This window comes from Oncorhynchus kisutch, linkage group LG9 (genome assembly GCF_002021735.2).
Source record: "Oncorhynchus kisutch isolate 150728-3 linkage group LG9, Okis_V2, whole genome shotgun sequence".
NCBI lineage: Eukaryota > Metazoa > Chordata > Actinopteri > Salmoniformes > Salmonidae > Oncorhynchus > Oncorhynchus kisutch.
This window is the reverse complement of record NC_034182.2, coordinates 6296723-6319076: the sequence shown is the minus strand read 5'-3', so window position 1 is coordinate 6319076 and position 22354 is coordinate 6296723. Positions and strand designations below refer to the sequence as shown.

At 41.9% G+C, this 22354-nt stretch overlaps 4 protein-coding genes across 6 annotated transcripts; 2 read left to right on the top strand and 2 right to left on the bottom strand.

The window, feature by feature from the left end:
* LOC109896680 (probable polypeptide N-acetylgalactosaminyltransferase 8) lies at positions 1–4487 on the top strand. 2 transcript variants are annotated; one of them, XM_031831675.1, is made up of 11 exons: positions 7–278; positions 915–1161; positions 1405–1571; positions 1703–1886; positions 1969–2166; positions 2370–2484; positions 2658–2843; positions 3093–3230; positions 3466–3561; positions 3716–3880; positions 4052–4487. In XM_031831675.1, the coding sequence occupies exons 1-11, from the start codon at positions 83–85 to the stop codon at positions 4184–4186; spliced, it is 1827 nt and encodes a 608-aa protein (XP_031687535.1). In that variant the 5' UTR covers positions 7–82; the 3' UTR covers positions 4187–4487. The 2 variants fall into 2 exon arrangements, 1 of the variants encoding a protein (XP_031687535.1); XR_004210982.1 differs by having other exon boundaries at positions 1–278; positions 1405–1615; positions 2370–2843; positions 4052–4481.
* Positions 3327–7457, bottom strand: ada2b (adenosine deaminase 2b). Its single transcript, XM_031831676.1, has 9 exons — positions 7069–7457; positions 6729–6948; positions 6408–6618; positions 6126–6253; positions 5920–6010; positions 5651–5759; positions 5359–5516; positions 4960–5162; positions 3327–4714 (listed from the first exon to the last, which is right to left on the bottom strand). The coding sequence occupies exons 1-9, from the start codon at positions 7442–7444 to the stop codon at positions 4615–4617; spliced, it is 1596 nt and encodes a 531-aa protein (XP_031687536.1). The 5' UTR covers positions 7445–7457; the 3' UTR covers positions 3327–4614.
* A 978-nt stretch (positions 7458–8435) lies between these two features.
* Positions 8436–12222, bottom strand: LOC109896682 (V-type proton ATPase subunit E 1-like). Of its 2 annotated transcripts, none has more exons than XM_020490983.2 (10): positions 12106–12222; positions 11954–12013; positions 11224–11289; positions 10837–10946; positions 10502–10568; positions 10289–10378; positions 9811–9879; positions 9616–9710; positions 9353–9440; positions 8436–9078 (listed from the first exon to the last, which is right to left on the bottom strand). In XM_020490983.2, exons 2-10 carry the CDS (start codon positions 11984–11986, stop codon positions 9016–9018), a joined length of 681 nt encoding a protein of 226 aa, XP_020346572.1. In that variant the 5' UTR covers positions 11987–12013; positions 12106–12222; the 3' UTR covers positions 8436–9015. The 2 variants fall into 2 exon arrangements, with proteins under 2 accessions (XP_020346572.1, XP_031687537.1); XM_031831677.1 differs by having other exon boundaries at positions 12138–12188.
* Positions 12223–15273: 3051 nt separating this feature from the next.
* Positions 15274–22276, top strand: LOC109896679 (bcl-2-like protein 13). The gene is made up of 2 exons (XM_020490980.2): positions 15274–15475; positions 21048–22276. The coding sequence occupies exon 2, from the start codon at positions 21159–21161 to the stop codon at positions 22011–22013; it is 855 nt and encodes a 284-aa protein (XP_020346569.1). The 5' UTR covers positions 15274–15475; positions 21048–21158; the 3' UTR covers positions 22014–22276.
* The last annotated feature ends 78 nt before the right edge of the window (positions 22277–22354 follow it).

Here is a 22354-nt window from a genome sequence, read left to right as displayed (position 1 = left end):
GCGAGCCTGGATCTCAGTGAGAGAGTGAGAGAGAAAGGCTATCCTGTCTGTATGCCCAGGCTGAGCACTCACACGCAGAGGGATGATGAGGCTAGGCTGGGTTCGAGGGCTGGCCCCTTTGCTGGCCATGGCTGCTGGAATACTCTACATCACATCCATTAAGTGGGAGGTTCATTCTCATGGGGAGAGACTGCAGGGGGCCCATCAGAATGAATCGGCCAGGGGCCAGGACATTCTCAAGAGGCTGGAGAAGATGGAGGCTCACATCGAGAAGCTGGGTGAGTCTCAGTATCCTTCATTTAACTGTGACTTACCTGGAAGGGAATTGGCAGTAGCTCTGTCCACGTACTGTACCTGGACTGCAGTCTGACACTGTTCTAGATAGTAGGGCAGATTTAGAGGGGAGGATTTGAGAACACATTAGAATCTAGACCAAACCAACATGTAGAGTTGATCCCAGAAAAAGTTATTTCACACTTCACAGTGATGATTGCAGAAGGGAATCTGTTCTCAATTAAATAAAGAGTTTAATAAACAGATAAAGGGTTAGATCAAATAAAACAAATATGGCCCATAATCATTTTAGAATGTTCTTTAATCCTGTATACTGTTGATTGTTGCACAAAACTTGTTACATTTTTCTATCGACATCTGTGTGCCAAAGTTTTCCGCAATGTTTACTTTTACAGTTATGTCAAGGTAATCCTCCAAGGCAAATCAAGTCTTATTAATCAACTTTGAAAAAGCTAATGCAAACAAGTTCATGCTTTGTTTGTATAGTATCAAAAGGAGTGACTCATGTGGCTCAACTAGTCACCTATGTTTCATTGATTTGGCAGCCTTAAACAATCTGAATTATTCAGTAATAACCTATTAATTTACGTTTGATGAGCAGCTGTCATGTTTGTCCACAGTGAAGTCAATCAACAATGGGATCAGTCTGAAAGAGGGGCAGGCTGTGAAGGCTCCCGAGGTCAAGAAGGAGAGGAAGGTGGTGAAGAAGTTGTACCCCAACTCAGCTCTGTTTACAAGCTGGGGTGATGAGCTCTCAGAGGAGGAGCAGAAAGAGGCAGAGGGGCTGTTTCAGATGTATGGATACAACGCCTTCCTGAGTGACAGACTACCCCTGAACAGGGAAATCCCTGATACTCGCGATCCTAAGTAAATCATTTTCCTCATCCCTCTACCACCTCTACACAGCAAATTATGTCTAACTCAAGACTTCTGAATTCTAACCAAAGTCTGTTGCATCCGAGGTCATCAGAGGTCAATTCCATCTCCAGCACTTTTAATGCAGTTTGACAAATGACATTGAAATGGACTAACTTTAAGAGTGAAGCAGCAGCTTTGGTGAAGTGAATGAATGATATGAGGTGGACCAAATGTGTTTGTTGTGCCTGTTAGGTGTGCTAAGCACCAGTATCCCCATGACCTGCCCACCATCAGCGTGGTATTGATCTACTTGGACGAGGCCCTGTCAATCATCAAGAGAGCTGTCCGCAGCATCATAGACAAGACCCCCCAACGCCTGCTCAAAGACATTATACTGGTGGATGACCACAGCTCCAATGGTTTGCCTAATTGGTCTCTTCTCACCTCTTAGAAACATGTCAAGGTATATTTGGTAACATATAGATTGAACGTAGGTGTGGCTTTCAACTTTTGTTGTGTATCACTGATCTGCAATTGTGTGCTTTCACAGAGGATCTAAAGGAGAAGTTGGATGCCTACATCAGCTTCATCCATGAAGAGCGTCCAGGCCTGGTGAAGAGAGTGAGACACAAAGAGCAGCTCGGTCTCACACAGGCCCGCCTCTCAGGGTGGAGGGAAGCTACAGGAGATGTGGTGGCCATCTTGGACGCCCACATAGAGGTCCATGTGGAATGGTAGTCTAAATGAAATATCTCAGTGAGACGTTTTGAATCCCCCCCTCAAAATGGTGTTTTGACTCTGTGTTTGTGTGAACAGGGCGGAGCCTCTGTTAGCTCGGATAAAGGAGGACCGCACGTTGGTGTTGACACCGGTGTTTGACAACGTCCATTTCGATGACTTGACAGTCACACGTTATGGGCCTGCTGCAGACACCTTTGACTGGGCCCTGTGGTGTATGTACGAGCCCTTCAAACCTGAGTGGTATGCCTTGAAAGACGAGTCACAGCCAGGAAAGTGAGTTGGTTGTGATTTCATCATAGGATGATAGTCCAGTTTCACAAATCTGTTTGAATAGACGATAAGGAAAGCACAGCATTGGGATGAAAATCATACCTAATATTTACACCTGGATTATTCATTTGCGTTATATATTCATTAAATGAATGTTACTTCTCCCAATGTGGAAATGACCATGATTTGTACTGTATGTTTGTCAGGAGCCCCTCCATTATGGGCATACTAGTGGTTGATCGCCTGTTCTTTGGGGAAATTGGTGCTCTGGATGGTGGTATGAAGATCTATGGAGGGGAAAATGTTGAACTGGGTATCCGGGTAAGCCCATCTGCTGCAGTTTCTAAATGAATGTTTGAAATCAAAGCAGACTTGTGTTTGCAGAATTACTTTTTGTTCTTGAGTCATTAATTTTGAACAAACCAATCTACGTCCAACATCCAGACACTTTCAGTCCAAACTCTTCCTTCTCTCTTGGTGTTTGATGTGTCGAGGTGTGGCTATGTGGTGGAAGTGTCGAGGTCATACCTTGTTCTAAAATAGCCCACATCGAGAGGGCCCATAAACCCTATCTCCCTGACCTGAGCATTACAATGAAGAGGAATGCTCTGAGAGTGGCTGAGGTCTGGATGGATGACTACAAACATAATGTCAACATTGCCTGGAATATCCCACTGAAGGTACACTCTAAGAAAAAGGGTTCCAAAATATAGAATAACAATCGTCACTGTTATTGCAGCTTGAAAGAAGACTAGACAGTCAGAATTAGCACTTTGTGTGAAAAGTTTACATTATTCAATGCCACAATAAGGATATTGAAGTATGATCTATGTAAATATCACCAGGGTAAAAAAAGTAGCTGGAAAATAGGTGGATTGCTCACATGGCCTGTGTTTCGGATTTAGAAATCTTCCTCTTTCTCACCACAGGATCACGGCATAGACATTGGAGATGTTTCAGAGAGGAAGAAGTTGAGAAAGAGTCTGAACTGCAAACCCTTCCAGTGGTATCTGGATAACGTGTATCCCATGTTAGACCCCCTGGGTGACTTGCTTGGTTATGGAGCTGTGAGTGATGCTGAAACATGTATCATTGTTCTTCGCACAGACACACAGTCCACTCTGCTGTTCTATTATATACTATTAATCCAACTACGCGACCAAGACACTACCCACTTTTTATTTGTAAATACATTCATACTTTACATAACACATTCATTATCTATACTGTATGTATATACACTGTACCAGGATGATAATCTGCACTTTTATAACTGTTTATCTCTGTCTATAAAATCAACAGCTGGTCAATGACCAGAAGATGGATCTCTGTATAGATCAAGGCCCATTTCCAGGGAACACACCTATTTTATATGGATGCCATTATTATGGTCCTCAGGTTTGTACAGTCATTGCTTTGTATTTTTGTATTTAACTACATGTATAATATGGTTCATCCCATGGCAGACTTGGGAATCAACCCATACCACAATGCAAAGTACTGTCAATACCACAGACTCAGAAAAGCCTAAATATCTATCCTCACTGTCCAGAACTGTTATTATCGAGCCAGTAGGGAGATCTACATTGGAGGCATTAGGTCTCATAAGTACGACAGTAATCGCTGTCTGGTGGACACTGGCACTCGAACCCCAGGACTGTATGAGTGCAAGGTGGCCAAGCAGAAGGGATTCCACATGCTCTGGGACTTCCAACAGGTGAGTATTACAACACTCTGTAAATAGGAAAATGTATACTAATAAGCATTTGAAACACAGTGAATTTCAAAGGCAACATGCCCAAAACCATGGCTAAAAGAACCGTAATTTACATTTGAGTGTTTTTTATTGTGGGATGTTGTACAGTAGAATGTTTGTTGTATTTTACAGGGAAAAGCCATCCAGAACAGACAGACAAAGAGATGTCTGGAGATTGCCCCAGGGGAGGACACCTACTACCAGCTCATCATTCAGGAGTGTAGTGGGCAGCACTGGAACATACAGAATCTGATTAAAGACTTCTGATACACTGAGATAGTTAGGCCTACTGTACCAGAGACAATACAGCGGGCCTATAGGAGTTATTATCAACTGGTAATTACCACCTTCCCACTTTGTTATGAACACATCATTATCATCATGCTTTGAAAAGCTGGTGGTCAGCAGTGGTCAGCAGTGAGATGACTGTGTAATCTTAATGAGCTGTTGGTTGTACATAGCTTCATGGGGACATTCCTCACATAATGTGAAATGCTATTGAGCTGTGTTCTCCTTGGTCCTGAATGTAAATGCAAACAAAGAATAAACACGATTCCTGTATTTTCCACTCATTTGTGGTTTGTTATTGATTCACTGTAGATTTTCACCAGAGGGTCATAGAATATATGTCTGCATTGACATCATATAGAGCTGAGTTGACATTGTGGCTTTGAAGAAGTCCCGTCCTCGACTGCTCAGGGATTACTGTATGAGTTCTCAGAGATGAATTTATCCCACGTCCTCTGCCACATGGCCAGCCCTCTCTCCTTCAACTGTGATGGCAGTGAGCTATATCTATGGTAGAGTCGTGGTTACTAGGACATATAACTACAACTTTGTCAAACATACTTTTCATGACTACAAATTAAGCAGTTGGTAATCTCTGAACCCAATCACCCATACGCAAGCTAGCTATGTTAACGGTCATGAGAGATGAAACACTTATTATCCAGAGCAAACAGAGGTAATACCATAAAGATACATGAAAGGTACATGAAATACTATTACATTTAAATTCTCGAAACAACTCTTGACCTCACCTTATGGAGTTGATGGCCAGCTCCTTGAGAGTGCCCAGGTTAGCCCTCAAGCCACCGATGCCCACATACACCTCATAGAAGTCATAGGAAAGCCCAGTGGTCCCAAACAGGGACGGGTCATCAGAGCTGACCACCATGGGGTGGCCCTCAGACATCAGCACAGCTGCAGGGTGGTTCCTTAGGTCGGACACCAGCTTCAGCACCTGGTCATAGACACACAGGGATTCAGGGACGGCAACACTGATTTAACTCAATGGACTATTGACAACTGACACAGAGATATCTAGAGTTACAGTTAAGATTAACTTTATTGTCATCCAACTGAAATACCCTACAGTGCTGCTTTTTTATTTAACCAATGAGTTGTACTATGATGAGTACTGACAATATGGCATTTACCTGGTTTGAGATGGGGCATACTTCCACGGCCACGTTTCCATTCCTGGAGAGCTCCTTTGCCAGTGGGTGGTGTGCCAAGGCATACCCATGCCCAATACGTGTGGTGTTGAACAGTAGGGCATCCAGAATGTTTTCATCCACTTCAGTGCCCTCGTGGTCTGCGCAAGTATGAATGCGTACACACACACACACGTTATACTATAAGTGCATCACAATAATGTGTACATGTATATACCGTGGATTTGTTTTTGTTAATTACACAATTGTTTTAAATCAATCATCCTATGCTTACCAGTCTCTCCTGCATGAAAGAAGTATGGCAGCGTGACTCCAAGCTCTGCAGGTAGAGATAAGGCCTCCCTGAAGAACCAGAGAGGTCTTCCCCTGTCCTCCCTGCCAACCTAAAACCACAAAAGAACAGTTTATTTTGCAATGTGTGTCGAATAGATGCAATGTAATAAATAATTATGTCAATGTGTTAAGTCATGAAATTGTTTGTGTATTTATTTTCAGTAATGAGTGGGCATAATGATTGGTTCTACCCCTCAAGAGAATTCTCACCAGGTCGAATCCTGCAACAAACTCTGGGAAATCCTTCTGCATCTGAATGGCCTCTTTTACAGCTGCTTTAACATCAGACACACTTAGAAGCCTAAGGTGCACACAAGGGCAGTGCCAATCATTCTATTGTTTCCATTGCAACAGGCAAGCACAATCAAGCACAGATAGTGTCCGAAATGATTTATAAATAGTTGTCTGTACTGTACCTATGGACGGAAATGATGAGTCGAGCTCCCAGAAAGCTAGGGTGTTCAGCCACAAACTGTTGTGTGACTTCCTGATAAGTCCTCAAGGACCAGGCTTTATCATGGATGCTTCCATCCAGCTCATATGTCTGCAGGATGTGCAGAATAAAAACAGGCAAAACACATCACCAAAAACCCTTGGGGGGAGAAAAAAATCTATGTATCTACTATAGCCTAGGTAACATGTAATTCCAGCTCACTACATTGCCCAATATACTTTCGATTAAGGCCCACAGTACTAACACTTGATAGTCCAGTTCTTAGTTCCAGGTACATGATGTTGTCATGAAACAGCTGTTCTAAGCCCTTGTAGAGAAAGTCTTTAAACACAGGAGCGTAGGTGACCAGCCCAGCTATGGCCACGAATGCCATCTCAAACCTCTCCCACACTGCATCCTGGCTCGGGTAGGTAGTGTCTGGATCCTCAGTGAACAGAGTGAGGTTCTGCATCAAGCTGGAAAAAACATCCAAAAAGACAATAAACTACCCATCTTTTTGCTACTACATGTGTTAATTCAAAGACGCCTATTTGAATTGCTTGGCTCTAATGATATAGTGGAATACCTGTAGTCAAAGCCTGTAGGATCCACCATGTTGGCTCTCAAGGTCTTCAACAGTTGCCAGTAGAGGCAGTCCCAGGTAGGGAAGGGCCGGCGACTAGAGAAGACAAACCGTACAGACCTGCCCCATGTGAAGCAGATGTAACAATGGGGCCTGTATGTGATGTTCTTCACCAGCCAATCAACACTCACCAGGGATGAGCTGTGGATGTGGAGAGCTGCCCCTGTGACCCAGTATCGAGAATGTACTAAATGCAGTTAAATTGATGGAAAACATATTTATAAGGTGAGCCAAGGTGCTCCTCAGCTGCACTAGGGCAGTGGGACTGTATTACTTGTCTTACCTTTGGGCATCCTTTGCAGCAGGCTAAAGATGGGACTCTTATGGATGAGGGGCCGTGCCTTGAAGAAGTGAAAGGCAGGAGGGAACTGGGCCGCAGCCATCTCTTGTTCTTTTAGCTTGCGAAGGTGTGCGTCGAGCCGCTGTTCTGCACCTGTCAGATGCACACGACCCCCTATCTGTCTGGAGGCCTCCTGGTGCATCATCGTCTCCCTCTGACGGGGGTCAGGGGTCCCGCCGCATGCCGTCACACAGCACATCACAGCTGCCAACTGGAGGGTGATGGTATACCTCCCTCTAGAGGGCAAAACCACCTTGTTCTGCAGTGTCATTGGAGGTTGGAAGAACCAGTTGTGGATATCCTTCTTGAGGCCACTCATTCAACTGAATACTAGCTTTAATTCAACAATGAACAAAGAGTTTTTCAGAGATTGTAATTAAGAACACAGGGTACTACTGCAAACATTTGCAACTAGAGAAAATGGTGCCGACGGGTAGGGCTGCCATGCTTCAAGCTCTTAGGAAACTTAGCAGTATTTAGCTTTTTTACGTATAATTTATTACATTATTAGCCCAGGACTTTTTTTGTGTTATTACATACAGCCGGGAAGAACTTTTGGATATCAGAGCGGCGGTAACTCACCAGCATTACAACCAGGAATACGAGTCACTTTAATAACGTTTACATATTTTGCATTACTCATCTCATATGTATATACGGTATTCTATCCTTATCTACTGTATCTTAATCTATGCCGCTCCGACATTGCTCCTCCAAATATTTATATATTCCTTCAATTTAGATTGTGTGTATTGTTAGATGTTACTGCACTGTTGGAGCTGGAAACACAAGTATTTCACCCGCAATAACATCTGCTATACACATGTATGTGACAAATAAAATTGGATTTCTAAGAACAATGAAACACAGCCCTGAACAGGAATGTTGAGATAATCATACAATTTGAATCAGACAATTGAATTCAACCAAAGTTCACATTAATAAAATAAAGCATACTTACAAATGAAAAGCAACAGAAGCAAAGAATTCTACCCTTTTCCTTATTCACTTTTTCCTTCTCAAGTGTGCAAACCTTTCTCAATAAACTACCCCAGTACTATGCTAGTTAGTCTGACTTGACGGGCTCACAATACCATTGTGTTATACCCACTTAGTTAATGGCTGTTGCTAGTCAGAAGAATGCAGCCCAAAAATGTAACATGTCATGAGATTCTCTGGAGGGGCCATGGATGATTCAATTTAATAAATAACAAGAGACTATAGAGCAACTCCTTTGTCAGACAAAAAATGCATTGTATTACGATACGATAAGAGAAAAATGTGTAGGTCAAAAAAGAGCAGGCAACTGATACTATCGATTTATACTTTATAACATATTTTCACGATAACCTCTTCAGATGGAAATATTGACCCTTCCTTCTGTTTCATGATACAACAGCAGACATTACATCAATAAATTAATTGGATTCAATAAGGACATAGTTGGTCTTCAATGTTTTTCCAGCATCACTTCATTTTAATTGTGATAGATGGGAGCAAATAGCTACGGGTGAGTCAATGCTCCATGCAACTTTTTATTATATTTTTTCATGAGAGGAAGATGTTATTAGCCTGAACCAATCAGACTGAAATTATTACTGTCCAGCCAATCATAATAAAGATGACTGCGGTGTGTAAACCAAGATCCCCAGGGGGAGCAGCAGATCCATTACCACTGTGCAAAAGTTGCTCCTCCTACTCACATCTGCAATGAAGTTCAACTTTTATACTGTCCCAAGATAAAGAAATACAACAATACATGACAAAACAACAAATGGTATCTTTTCCATTTTTAACTGTGTTTTTGGAATTCTTCTCACAGACACAGGAATGGTAACTTTCACACGACAAAAATAAATAACTCCTCTTCAAGACAATGGATGGAGACACTCAGTCCAAAAACTTGCGGTTCTGGTTCTGACCAAAGAGAGCCACTCGAATCTCAGGCATCATCTGAGCAGAAAGACAGACACTGGATTAGTGCCAAGCTGAACCTCATGAAAAACCACAGAGCAAGGGGCCAAACTACATCTGAGAATTTACAGTACAATCATGTGCAAAACTTCACACAGTGTATACATCTAAAGAATGATGGTAAGCCGATAGCTTTATGCGAGGATATTCACACTGTTGGTTGTTTATATAGGACACAACTGTCAATGAACTAGATGTGCTAGCTGTTCATAGTACAATTATAGTTCCTGTGAGACTGTCCCTGTGCCCTTACCTGCTGAGCCATAAGGTCCAGTCTGCTCTCTAGGGTGTTGGACACCTTGATCTTCCCATCAGCGTTGTAGATTTCAATACCTCCTGAGCTGAAGGAGACATACAAACAACTTTGAATTAACTCATGAACCCTTGACTGACACCTTAGAAAGACCACAGAAGACATTTTATTTCAATGATGTGTTAATCAATCAATACTATTTCAAAGTAAAAACCTATTTGAAATGAATGGGTTCACATTGAGACAAGGGACTGTCTTCTTACATGTCTGGAGACAGGAAGTTGTCCTGGTCGATGCGAACCTCAATATTGTTCTTCACTGCTGCTTTATAGACGGGAATGGTCTTCTGGATAGCCGCCTGAATAGGAATAAAACATATGAATCATGCATCAACCCGGTATAAAAGGAAATACACTTGAACAACATTGAACTGTTAGAGGGAAAAGGATCATTCTGACCTTAAGCACCTGCAGGTCCTGTTTACGACAGCGGATGGTCACTTTGGTCTCAAGAAGCTGATAGAAACCCTAATATTAAACAACAGAGCAACAGACATTAAAAACATTAGCTTTAAATCAAATCAAAAACTCACCGCACAACGCCTTTGACCTAAATAACATGCAGGCCTATGTATGCAGGACTGTATAACTGATCAACTATACTGAATGTAACATATGAATGTAGGCCTAAAGTAATAGTTATCTCTGTTTCTCTCAGCGTTGTCCCAGTACAGGACCTTTTTAAGTTCTGTTGGTCTTATTTTCCACACATGTAGTTCTCCTTCAGCGGTTCTTGTCGATTCATGTTCAGTATTATGTCATGTGTTATGTTCTGTGTGGACGCCAGGAAGAGTAGCTGATGCTTTAGCAATAGCTAATGGGAATCCTAATAAAACACTAAAACTGTGGCAGTGCATTATTTTTAAAAAGGCCTCACCTGCAGAACCAGCCCGTCCATCAGTGCTGGGTACCTGGCTGGGTCCTTGGCTACGTTGGCCAGCCGTTGACGCGCCTCGCTCAACATTTCCTGAGGACACACATTGAGAGGGTTAGCCTATTATTTACACAGAATGCATTGCTGTAGCAGAACATCATGCCTCTGGCTGTGTTTGAACAAAATAATATGCCAGCCAAGACAAATTAAACTTACTGAAATCATGTCGTCGCGAGCCTTTAACACCTTCAGACGAGCCTGGTTCATCAGGTTAGACATTTGACTGTAGAGGAAGAGAGGTAAGTAAACAAGAGGCTGTGGCACAGGACCACATCACATGTCCAAGCAGGTGTAAGCCATAGCACATATACTGTGCTTCTTATAATGAATGAGCTGTTGGATGTGACTTCAAATTTAGAATATAAAAGACTTAAAGGAAGTTGTGTCAGACAGATTCCTCTTTAGAGAAAGAAGAGATTGAGGAAGTCTCTGAGGGAGCTGAGAGACTAGCAGCAACACTGCCTGAGCTGTAAAGAAAAAGAGTGACTAACATTTTCTTCTGCTGCTCGATCTGCTTCTCTTTCTTCTCGTAATACTCCATGATCTTCAACCTCTGGGTCTGCACCAGACGGCCCTTCTCGATGTTGAACTCCTCTTCCGCCTGCAGGGGGAGACACTTGTCACTCAGAGCATGCAATGAGGAGGCCCTGTCTTTATGATGGTAGGGTCATTCCTCACTATTGAGGATACATTTTAAGAAGCATTGAACCAGTAGAACAGTTAAAGGTACAACTAAAATGATTGATTTAATTTAGTAAATTCTCATTATGTCTTAGAGGAGGGATCATGCCTTCTTATTTCAGTTGAATGTGCCTATGCAAATCTTTTGAGTTTTTATTTGCTGAACTATGCCAGTCACTTGTGAATAAGCACTGTACCTTGGCATCAATTTCCTCTGCCTTCTCATTGGCCTCCTGCTCAATGAAGGCCATCATGTGTTTGATCTATACAGTGGGAAAAAACAGTGAGAATTAGAGATGTGTTGACAGTAAAAGACTCACCACATTAGGCATGCTTTCCAAGTCATATTTCATGCTGAAGAGAGTCAAGAGGCTGACTTAAAAAGCTTCATTACTCTGTACATTAATTAACTTGTCTCTTTTGGTTCCACCATGTGGTGTGGAATGTGTCTGCCTGGTGTATAGCTTACATTTCTGTTCCATAATTTTCCATGTAATGTTCATCTAACAAAACATGTTTCTAAACCATAAACTACAGAGGGAACTGTAATTATGAAGCCTCCTAATCAATTCTACTGTATATACAGTGCATGATAAGGGTTGGCGTGATAAGACAACTGGACATAGGACTCCTCAGCTGACCATGGGTTTTACCATCATATGACCATATATTGCATCTCTCCCTCACAAATACCGCACTGAGTAAATGTATTGTGCAATTAGATGTCTAAATCATACTAGACATTGTGATTGTATTTTAGTAGTATTTCAGATTTTTTTTCAATGACAACCTTGGCATGATACAATCACAATTCTGCTCCTTACAAATATACAATTGCCATCATTTATGATAAGAAAGAAAAAAGGCCTAAATTGAGCAGCAGATGGATAGACGGGTGAAGGTTAAAAGGCTGTAATTGCAATGTACCTGCTTCTGAACGTCGGCATCGCTGAGCGCCATGGTTGCAGCAGTCTAGGATCTTGTTTCCTTGAAAATATAAACACCGTGATTTCAATACAATAAATGCAACATGCTTCAAAATATTGTGAATCCTTTAGTGCGATGTATCAATTAATTACCAGAGAAATAGAGCCAGGAATGTATGAATTAACCGTTGTAGTCGTGACTAAAGATGTCTACACTTGATCATCTGATTTTCAACGTCACATGATGTTTACTTCCGGTCTCACCCACCATTAAAATGTGTGACGACGGATACTGTATGCTACGTTGGGTTAGGGGGATATATTATATATTTACAAAAACGAGTGAGTGCAGTGGATACATTTGTAAAATATATAATAAACAGTGTTGGAAAAAGTACACAATTGTCATACTTGAGTAAAAGTAAAGATACCTTAATAGAAAATTACTCAAGAAAAAGTGAAAGTCACCCTGTAAAATACTACTTGAGTAAAAGTAGACGCCATCATTTGCTTTTACACTCCGACACCACCATAATTTACAAATAAAGCATTTGTGTATGTTTAGCGAGTCTGCCAGATCAGAGGCAGTTGGGATGACCAGGGAGACTATCTTGATAAGTGCCTGAATTTGACAAGTTTCCTGTCCTGCTAATAAGCATTCAAAATGTAATAAGTACATTTGGGTCTCAGGGAAAATTTATGGAGTAAAAAGTTACATTATTTTCTTCATGAATGTAGTGAAGTAAAAGTAGTCAAAAATATAAATAGTAAAGTAAAGTACAGATACCCCCAAAAATGTCTTAAGTTATACTTTAAAGTAAGTATTCAACCCCTTTGTTTTGTAAGGCTAAATAAGTTGAGGAGTAAACATTTGCTTAACAAGTTACATAATAAATTGCATGGACTCACTCTGTGTGCAATAATAGTGTTTAACATGATTTTTGAATGACTACCTAATCTCTATATCCCACACATACAGTTATCTGTAATGTCCCTCAGCCGAGCAGTGAATTTCAAACACAGATTCCACAAATACCAGGGAGGTTTTCCAATGCCTCGCACAGAAGACATTTAATATCTCTTTGAGCAAAGTGAAGTTATTATTTCAACTTTAGATGGTGTATCATTACACCCAGTCACTACAAAGATACAGGCGTCCTTCCTAACTCAGTTGCCGGAGAGGAAGGAAACCGCTCAGGGATTTCACCACAAGGCCAATGGTGACTTTAAAACTGTTAAGAGTTTAATGGCTGTGACAGGAGAAAACTGTAGATGGATCAACATTGTAGTTTCCAACACAGTACTAACCTAAATGACAGAGTGAAAAGAAGGAAGCATGTACAGAATAAAAAAATATTCCAAACATCTATATAATATATATAAAACATTGCATCCTGTTTGCCAATAAGGCACTCAAGTAAAACTGCAAAGAAAATAACATTATGTCCTGAATACAAAGCTTTATGTTACGGGCAAATCCAACACAACACATCCCTAAATACTATTCATATTTTCAAGCATGGTGGTGGCTGCATCATGTTATGGTATGCCTGTCATCAGCAAGGACTCGGGAGATTTTTAGGATAAAACAAAAACAAAATAGAGCTAAGCACAGGTAAAAAAAAATTAAAAAAAACACAAGGCCAAATATACACTGGAGTTGCTAGTTTTGACTTAAATCGGTGTAACGTTCGTCGTTAAGGGTAGACGAAGGCGCAGCGTGATTTGGGTTCATCATATTTATTTAAAGTGTGAACCAGAAGAAAAAGAACAATAAACAATACAACGAAAGAAAAGCTTTGTCGTGCAAAATAGATGCAACCAAACAAAGACAAGATCCCACAACTGAAGGTGGGTAAAAGGGCTGCCTAAGTATGATCCCCAATCAGAGACAACGATAGGCAGGTGCCTCTGATTGGGAACCATACTAGGCTAACAAAGAAAAATAAAACATAGATATACAAAAACTAGAGTACCCACCCTAGTCACACCCTGACCTAACCAAAATATAGAGAATAAACAGGGATCTCTAAGGTCAGGGCGTGACAATCGGCTTGAAAATCTATGGCAAGACCTGAAAATGGCTGTCTAGCAATGATCAACAAACAACTTGACAGAGCTTAAAGAATTTTTAAATTAATAATTCTCAAATAGTGTACAATCCAGGTGTGCAAAGCTCTTAGAGACTTACCCAGAAAGACTCCCAGCTGTAATCGCTGCCAAAGGTGATTGTAACATGTATTGACTTAGGGTTTGAATACTAATGTAAATGAGATATTTCTATATTTCGTCATCAATACATTTGCAAAAATGTTTTAAAAAACTGTTTTCGCTTTGTCTTTATGGGTATTGTATGTAAATGGGTAAGAGAAAAATATATATTTAATCCATTTTGAATTCAGGCTGTAACAACAAAATGTGGTCATGGGGTATGAATACTTTCTGAATGCTTGTATTAAATTAATTAAAGCTGTCAAACACGGACTTCTCACTGAATATCTTTCTCAAATGTTAATATTTTAATTAGAAGGAAATCAGTTGCGGATAATGTCAACATCAGAGGAGACTGGTGGGTGGAGCTATAGGAGGATGGGCTCATTGTAATGGCTGGAATGGAATAAAAGGAACAATATCAAACATATGGAAACCACATGTTTGACTCTGTCCCATTTATTCCATTCCATCCATTACAATGAGCCCATCATCCTGTAGCTCCTCCCATCAGCCTTCTCTGGTCAACATTTATTTAAAGTATTTTTGTAATAATCCTCAGAAATAAATTGTCTGTGCAGACTGACTATGTAGTCAATGATGCAGACCATGGTGCTGCAGACCATATATGGGCCTTGCCAGTAGATGACACTAGAGGGTTAGAGGAATTCCGTAAAAATAGCACAGAGTTTCTATTCTGGTTCTGACTCAGTCTGCATTCTTTCCTTCGACAGCACAGTGAATGACTGTCTGCCATCTGGAAGTGTGTCAGAAAACTTTGGCCAACTGCCTGTGACAGCTCTAACCTCTGCCTCCTCTGTACTGTTCATTATTATGTCACTCAGAGGTTTTTTACTGACTTACAGCTAGTTATGTCTGCCCAGTGCAAGACAGTAGGCATAATAGAAGGCATAGCTATTTTACCAAGCTAGCACAATGATGAAGTATTCAAACACTTTGCATGCTGCAATTCTATAGCAGCCTCTTACAAATGGAATATATTTATTTTTTCCCTCCATAAAACATGCATGGCCACATTGTAGCCAACTGTTACGTCATAGTCTGGGCACTGGACAGGGGATGAAGAAAGAGAGAGACTGGAAGAGTGAGATAGAGATAGAGAGAGAGGGAGGGAGGGGGGCTCCTGTGTTCTGTGGAGCAGCTGGTAGTCCATTGGTAACTACAGCGTGTATGTCACCGTCTCTGTCGCTGTGTCCTCAGCCCTGACTTTCTGTCCGAGTGCACGTCTCTTACTCTATTTCAACATCTCTCTCTCGCCTACGACTTTCAACACTTTACAGAGAGGAGCCAGGTAAGAAAGACACTTATTTTACTCTGATCTTAATTCATGGAATGCAAGGCCGCATCACAGGATATCTTGTTGTTGTTTCAGGGCACGGCTCTCCAACCCTGTTCTTTGAAAGCTACCATCCTGTAGGTTTTTATTCCAACCCTGATCGAGCGCACCTCAATCGAATAATTCGCTGGTTGATATGATGAATCAAGTTAGTTACAACTTGGGTTGCAGCGAAACATCTACAGGAGGGTACCTCTCTAGGAACAGGGTTGGAGAGCCCAGTTTTAAGGGAATTGTGGTGTGTGGGTGTATAGTACTGTAGTTGTATTAGTAGTACATAATAGTACACACACGTAGTAGTAATATATGTAGTTGAGGGGATAGGGCCTTGTAAAAGCTTGCTTTGTTAAACCAATATAGAAGGTGTCTATATCAGCCATCATGGAGCTCTTTGATGTTATGAAGGGCACAACTCCAAGAGGTTTTAACCTTGTGTACCACCTGTCAACATAAAGAAGTCTGTTTCTCCGGGTGTTGTTTGGTGGTTGTCATTAGTTACTAATTAAATCAACAGGGACAGGATTATGTCCGAAGTCTTGTGTCCAGCTAACTTGTCATTGACATCGGAAAAAACTAGCCTTATGTGCAGCCTATCCTCAAGTGTGTGTGTCTGTGTCCGTACGTCCCTGTGTGTATGTTTGTGTGTGCATGTGCGTGTCTGTTGTCATGTGTCTGTTTCTAGAAATCCAATCAGATAAGATCATCAGATGGTTCATGAGGGGCTGAGAATGTGTGGTTTCCTCTGTCTGACATTCAGACTGACCTTTTATCTCTGGGGCTCTGATATCATGACCATGAGTCTCTGACATCACTACCATGGGTATCTGATACTATTGGGAAGAGAACAAACCTGGGTTCAAAATAATTTCAAATACTTTATCTGGGTTTGATTGAACTTGCCTGGCACAATGGAACCAATATAATAGTCACAAAAGAAGTGCAAACCCCATCTATCTGGCACTCCAGACAGACTAGGCCAAACACTAAATGTATCTGAAAGATTTCAAATAGTAATTGAATCCAGGTCTGGAAAGGAGTAGGACTCCACATTATAGGGATTCATTTTAATTAAACTCTGTGGGGGTTAAAAGCCATTGTCAGGGGGTGGCTCATTGGGAAACCTATAACTAAAAGAGGGTAATAAGTGAATGAGTCTTGTTGGACAGACTAAGCAATTAATATGCTTTAGAACAGGTACTGTACAGTACCATTCCACATAAACAAGTTTGTGGATATCTGCCTATAAGCCTTCTCTGTGCCTTGCAGGGAGAGCGTGATCACCATGTCACTGCTTCCCCTTGTGCCAAAATGCCTAGTAACATACACCTGGCAGGCCTCGATGTTAGAGAGAGGGCAGCTTTCTCGGCATGCTGCACTGGTCACATGACAGCTGGTTAGTCACTGCATTTGTCACATGCTGAAGGTTATGTGACTTCTATTCCATGGCTCACTCTTCCAAGCTAAACAGTTTGGGAATGATGGGAAACAGGGTAGGGTTGTAAGAAATTAGTGGCTACTTGGAAACGTGACTTTGGACTGATGAGAATTTGTTTTGCCTGTAAAGACAGTGACATGAGTTCCAGATGTGTGGAGGCTGGTGCCATCAGTGATGGTTTTCATAAAATGACTCAACTATTACACAAGTGTGCTTCTTGTTGGGTGCACTGTAAACACTAGGTCCAATGTATAGATATTCTAGGTATTTAAAATGATTCCCCCACCCAAACAGCTTGCACTCAGCTTTAGCCGACAGATATTTAATCCACGGTCTCTGCTGATGTGCCTCTCAGAGACAGTCGATCTCAGGACAAACACACAATGCGTTCTGTAACTGTACAGAGGAACACAAGTAGCACGGCACAAGTGCATGAGCTGTTTGATCATTCAATATTGATCAAATCAGGAAATATTTATCGTAAACATGGATAAAGGTGACCGATTTAAATGTCCTCTGTCACTGTGGTTCTATGCTTATTCATTATGTAATAAATGGCTCTGACTTGATCTCAGTGTTTTGACTCTGTGCCTGGGATGAGATTACACGCATGCACAATGATTAATCAGGGTCACTCAATGATGGACAGATGCATTCCATCTCAATATACAAGGAATTAACAAATACATACATTGACATTTGAATAGAAAGGATGGACTGAAAGACAAGGGTACAATGAGAGGATGAAGAGTGCTGCCACAATCTAAAATGGATTTAAAAAACATTCTACACACAATACCCCATAATGACAAATATGTTATTTACATAAGTATTCAGATTTTGAGTTCAGGTGCATCTTGTTTCCATTGTTCATCATTGAGATGTTTCTACAGCTTGTTTGGAGTCCACCTGTGGTAAATACAATTGATTGGACATGATTTGGAAATGCATACACCTGTCTATATAAAGTCCCACAGTTGACAGTGCATGTCAGAGCAAAAACCAAGCCATGAGGTCGAAGGAATTGTCCGTAGAGCTCCGAGACAGGATTGTGTCGAGGCACAGATCTGGGGAAGGGTACCAAAACAATTCTGCAGCATTGAAGGTCACCAAGAACACAGTGGCCTCCATCATTCTTAAATGGAAGAAGTTTGGAATCAGCAAGACTCTTCCGAGAGCTGGCTGCCATTCCAAATTGAGCAATCGGGGGAGAATGGCCTTGGTCAGGGAGGTGACCAAGGACCCCAAAGGTCACTCTGACAGAGCTCTAGAGTTCCTCTGTAGAGATGGGAGAACCTTCCAGAAGGATAACCATCTCTGCAGTACTCCACCAATCAGGCCATCACGTCTGAAGGAAACCTGGCACCGTCCCGAAGGTGAAGCATATTGGTTGCAGAATCATGCTGTGGGGATGTTTTTCAGCGGCAGGGACTGGGAGACTAGCCAGGGTCGAGGCAAAGATGAACGGAGCAAAGTACAGAGAGATCCTTGATGAAAACCTGCTCCAGAGCGGGCAGGACCTTAGACTGGGGCAAAGGTTCACCTTCCAACAGGACAACAACCCTAAGCACACAGCCAAGACAACGCAGGAGTGGCTTCGGTACAAGTCCCTGAATGTCCTTACAGTGCCTTGCAAAAGTATTCACTATTTTGTTGCATTGAAACCTGTAATTTAAATTGATTTTTATTTGGATTTCATGTAATGGACATACACAAAATAGTCTAAATTGGTGAAGTAAAATTTTAAAAATTAAAAACAACGGAAAAGTGGTGTGTGCATATGTATTCACCCCCTTTGCTATGAAGGCTCTAAATAAGATCTGGTTCAACCAGTTACCTTCAGAAGTCACATAATTAATTAAATGAAGTCCACCTGTGTGCAAGCTAAGTGTCACATGATCTGTCACATGATCTCAGTATATATACACCTGTTCTGAAAGGCCCCAGAGTCTGCAACGCCACTAAGCAAGGGGCACCACCAAACAAGTGGCACTATGAAGACCAAGGAGCTCTCCAAACAGGTCAGGGACAAAGTTGTGGAGAAGTACAGATCAGGGTTGGGTATTAAAAATATCTGAAACTTTGAACATCCCACAATTTTTTTATAATCCATTATTAAAAAATTGAAAGAATATGGCACCACAACAAACCTTCCAAGAGAGGGCCACCCACCAAAACCCATGGGCCAGGCAAGGAGGGCATTAATCAGAGAGGCAACAAAGAGACCAAAGATAACCCTGAAGAAGCTGCAAAGCCCCACAGCAGAGATTGGAGTATCTGTCCATAGGACCACTTTAAGCTGTACACTCCACAGAGCTGGGCTTTACGCAGGAGTAGCAAGAAAAAAGTCATTGCTTAAAGAAAAAAACAAGAAAATATGTTTGGTGTTCACCAAAAGTCATGTGGGAGACTCCCCAAACATATGAAAGAATGTACTCTGGTCAGATGAGACTAAAATGTAGCTTTTTGGTCATCAAGGAAAATGCTATGTCTGGTGCAAACCCAACACCTCTCATCACCCCGAGAATACCATCCCCACAGTGAAGCATGGTGGTGGCAGCATCATGCTGTGGGGATGTTTTTCATCGGCAGGGACTGGGAAACTGGTCAGAATTGAAGGAATGATGGATGGCGCTAAATACAGGGAAATTCTTGAGGGAAACCTGTTTCATTCTTCCAGAGATTTGAGACTGGGGCGAAGCTTCACCTTCCAGCAAGACAATGACCCTAAGCATACTGCTAAAGCAACACTCGAGTGGTTTAAGGGGAAACATTTAAATGTCTTGGAATGGCCTAGTAAAAGCCCAGACCTCAATCCAATTGAGAATCTGTGGTATGACTTAAAGATTGCTGTACACCAGCGGAACCCATACAACTTGAAGGAGCTGGAGCAGTTTTGCCTTGAAGAATGGGCAAAAATAGAGCTTATAGAGACATACCCCAAGAGACTTGCAGCTGTAATTGCTGCAAAAGGTGGCTCAACAAAGTATTGACTTTGGGGGGGTGAATAGTTATGCACGCTCAAGTTTTCCATTTTTTTGTATTATTTCTTGTTTGTTTCACAATAAAAAATATTTTGCATCTTCAAAGTGGTAGGCATGTTGTGTAAATCAAATGATACAAACCCCTCAAAAATCCATTTTAATTCCAGGTTGTAAGGCAACAAAATAGGAAAAATGCCAAGGGAAGTGAATACTTTCGCAAGCCACTGGAAGTGGCCGAGCTAAAGCATGGACTTAAACCAGATCAAACATCTTTGGAGAGGCCTGAAAATAGCTGCCCAGCGACACTCCCCATCCAACCTGACAGAGCTTGAGAGGTTCTTGAGGCTGTAATTGCTGCCAAAGGTGCTTCAACAAAGTACTGAGTAAAGGGTCTGAATACATATGTAAATGTGATATTTCATTTTTTAAAATATAAATTAGCAAACATTTCTAAAAAGCTGTTTTTGCTTATTATGGGGTATTGTGTGTAGATTGATGAGGGGGAAAAACAATTTAGAAATAGATTTTAACATTACAACATGTTGAAAAAGTCAAGGGGTCTGAATACTTTTCGAATGGACTGTATTTTTCTAATTGTAACGTTTTGCGCAAGTGCAATGTCCTCTGGCTGAAATGGAAATACATATATAGGGCTTATACATAGTCAGACATGTGAGGCCCAGGCTATATATAGAAAAGAATGCTGCAACACGGAGCAGAGGGTGCTACTTTTTCCACACAGAACTTGATCAGTCCACGTCACTGAAGGACATCTTCTAATATATTGGTTAACCTTTTCCAGGGACCACAGCTATAAGATAGCCTAGTCCCAGAACGGTGTGTGCTCTTGCCAACTCTATTGCTGCCATTTTCAAGCCAAACAATTCCATAAGCAGTTGGCAAGAGATCAGAAACAGACGCTATGAGATTCTGTGTCATAAAAACACACAATCATTCTAGCAACTATTAAGTAGTTATTAAGGTTTTATATTCAACTCAATATAGTTGATTCATTTATTGTTGATTTTAGGAATTTAATTTATTTTCTGAACAATATTATCCTATATGTTTTCATGTTAATGGTTGGTTGTCTGTTGTGTCTCTCTAGTGGCCAGGTTTCAGACTGGAGGGCAAGGTCCCAGCAGTGTCCAGAGGGGGGGACAGTGGTGAGGTCAGTTCCCTGTCTGGAGAGCAGAAGCCTGATTGGCTGGGCCCCGCCATGTTACAGCTGAGCCAGGGAGACAGCGGCGGGTCTGGCCCCTGGCAGACAGAGAGCAGCCTGGCTGAGTCCTGGTCCACCGTGGGAGACATGATGGACCCCGAGGACACCAAGAGCCTGGACAGCAGCGACGGAGTGGCCCACCTAGCTGAGGAGCGCAGCGAGAACCACTCCTCCATCTCAGACATGGTCCACCTAGAGCGGGAGGAGAAGATACTTGCGGAGGAGGAGGAGGACGGGAGCCTGGGGGAAGAGGAGGAGCTGCAGGCCTGTGTGATGAGTGTGATTGGGGGAGGAGGAGACATGTCTGAGTTCAGGGAAGAGGAGCTGGATACCCAGGAATTATTACCTTCATCTGAGGTGTCAGCTGACCACCAAGAGACTATGGATTTAATTATGTCTGTGGCTGAGGAGCTATTTGTCCAGGAGGAGCCTGTTGAAGTATCCCACGCCACCACTGCCTCTATGCCCATGCCAGTTTGGAAGCTAGAGCCCCCCTCTGCCTCCTCTACTCCTGTCCCCTCAATACCTACACTAGCTGAGTTACATTCAGAGCTCCAATACTCTATGCAGGAGCAGCTCCACCCTCCCCCGGTCCTAGGACCAGGAGCACCACAGCCACCAGACCAGAGCCAAACTAACAGCCAACCAGAGTCCTTGGCCTCGCTCCACACTGCCCAGGAGACACAGGAAATCCCACCAGTGACACAGGAGGTTCCACCAGAAAAGACAGAGGCTGAGCTTGCTACATCGCTCCATGCCACTGAGCTACCTGTGCTGCTGTGTGGGGGCGCTGCAATGGTTGCTATTGTGGGAGTATTAGCTTATGGGGCTGTGGCTTACTGCAGAAAGTAGCAAACCCCTATCCTGTGAGCCCCAGCAGCCATATAACCCAGGTCTTTTCAAATCTACTCTAAACTATTCCACCAAGTACATACTGGATTTTACACAATGCGTTTCTTTGCATCTAAGTAGTATTATAAAGGTTGGTTACATTTTTTATCTATTTCCTGTGCTACCTCAGTCCACGTAAGAGCTCAGGAGATTTGTAAGAGCAAGAAAATTTGTTTCTCTGTAAATTCACAGGAAATTACACTTTTAAAATATCTTAAAAATCAGATCTTTGTTTGTTGTTTATTTTTTGTCCCTGTCAATGCACTATAAAATAACACACACGCATGCACGCCCACGCACAC

Bases quoted from the DNA above. Each gene is read 5' to 3' on its own strand.
- LOC109896682 (XM_020490983.2), bottom strand. From the start codon at position 11,986: ATGGCGCTCAGCGATGCCGACGTTCAGAAGCAG. The intron at 11,290-11,953 runs GTACATTGCAAT...CCCACTGTATAG, and splicing joins ATGCCGACGTTCAGAAGCAG to ATCAAACACATGATGGCCTT. The intron at 10,569-10,836 runs GTTAGTCACTCT...CTTCCTCTACAG, and splicing joins ATCGAGCAGCAGAAGAAAAT to TCAAATGTCTAACCTGATGA.
- LOC109896679 (XM_020490980.2), top strand. From the start codon at position 21,159: ATGTTACAGCTGAGCCAGGGAGACAGCGGCGGGTCTGGCCCCTGGCAG.
- LOC109896680 (XM_031831675.1), top strand. From the start codon at position 83: ATGATGAGGCTAGGCTGGGTTCGAGGGCTGGCCCCTTTGCTGGCCATG. The intron at 1,162-1,404 runs GTAAATCATTTT...TGTGCCTGTTAG, and splicing joins CCTGATACTCGCGATCCTAA to GTGTGCTAAGCACCAGTATC. The intron at 2,167-2,369 runs GTGAGTTGGTTG...TATGTTTGTCAG, and splicing joins GACGAGTCACAGCCAGGAAA to GAGCCCCTCCATTATGGGCA.
- ada2b (XM_031831676.1), bottom strand. From the start codon at position 7,444: ATGAGTGGCCTCAAGAAGGATATCCACAACTGGTTCTTCCAACCTCCA. The intron at 6,254-6,407 runs GTTAGTACTGTG...CACATCCTGCAG, and splicing joins TAAGAACTGGACTATCAAGT to ACATATGAGCTGGATGGAAG. The intron at 5,760-5,919 runs GTGAGAATTCTC...TTGTGGTTTTAG, and splicing joins TTGTTGCAGGATTCGACCTG to GTTGGCAGGGAGGACAGGGG.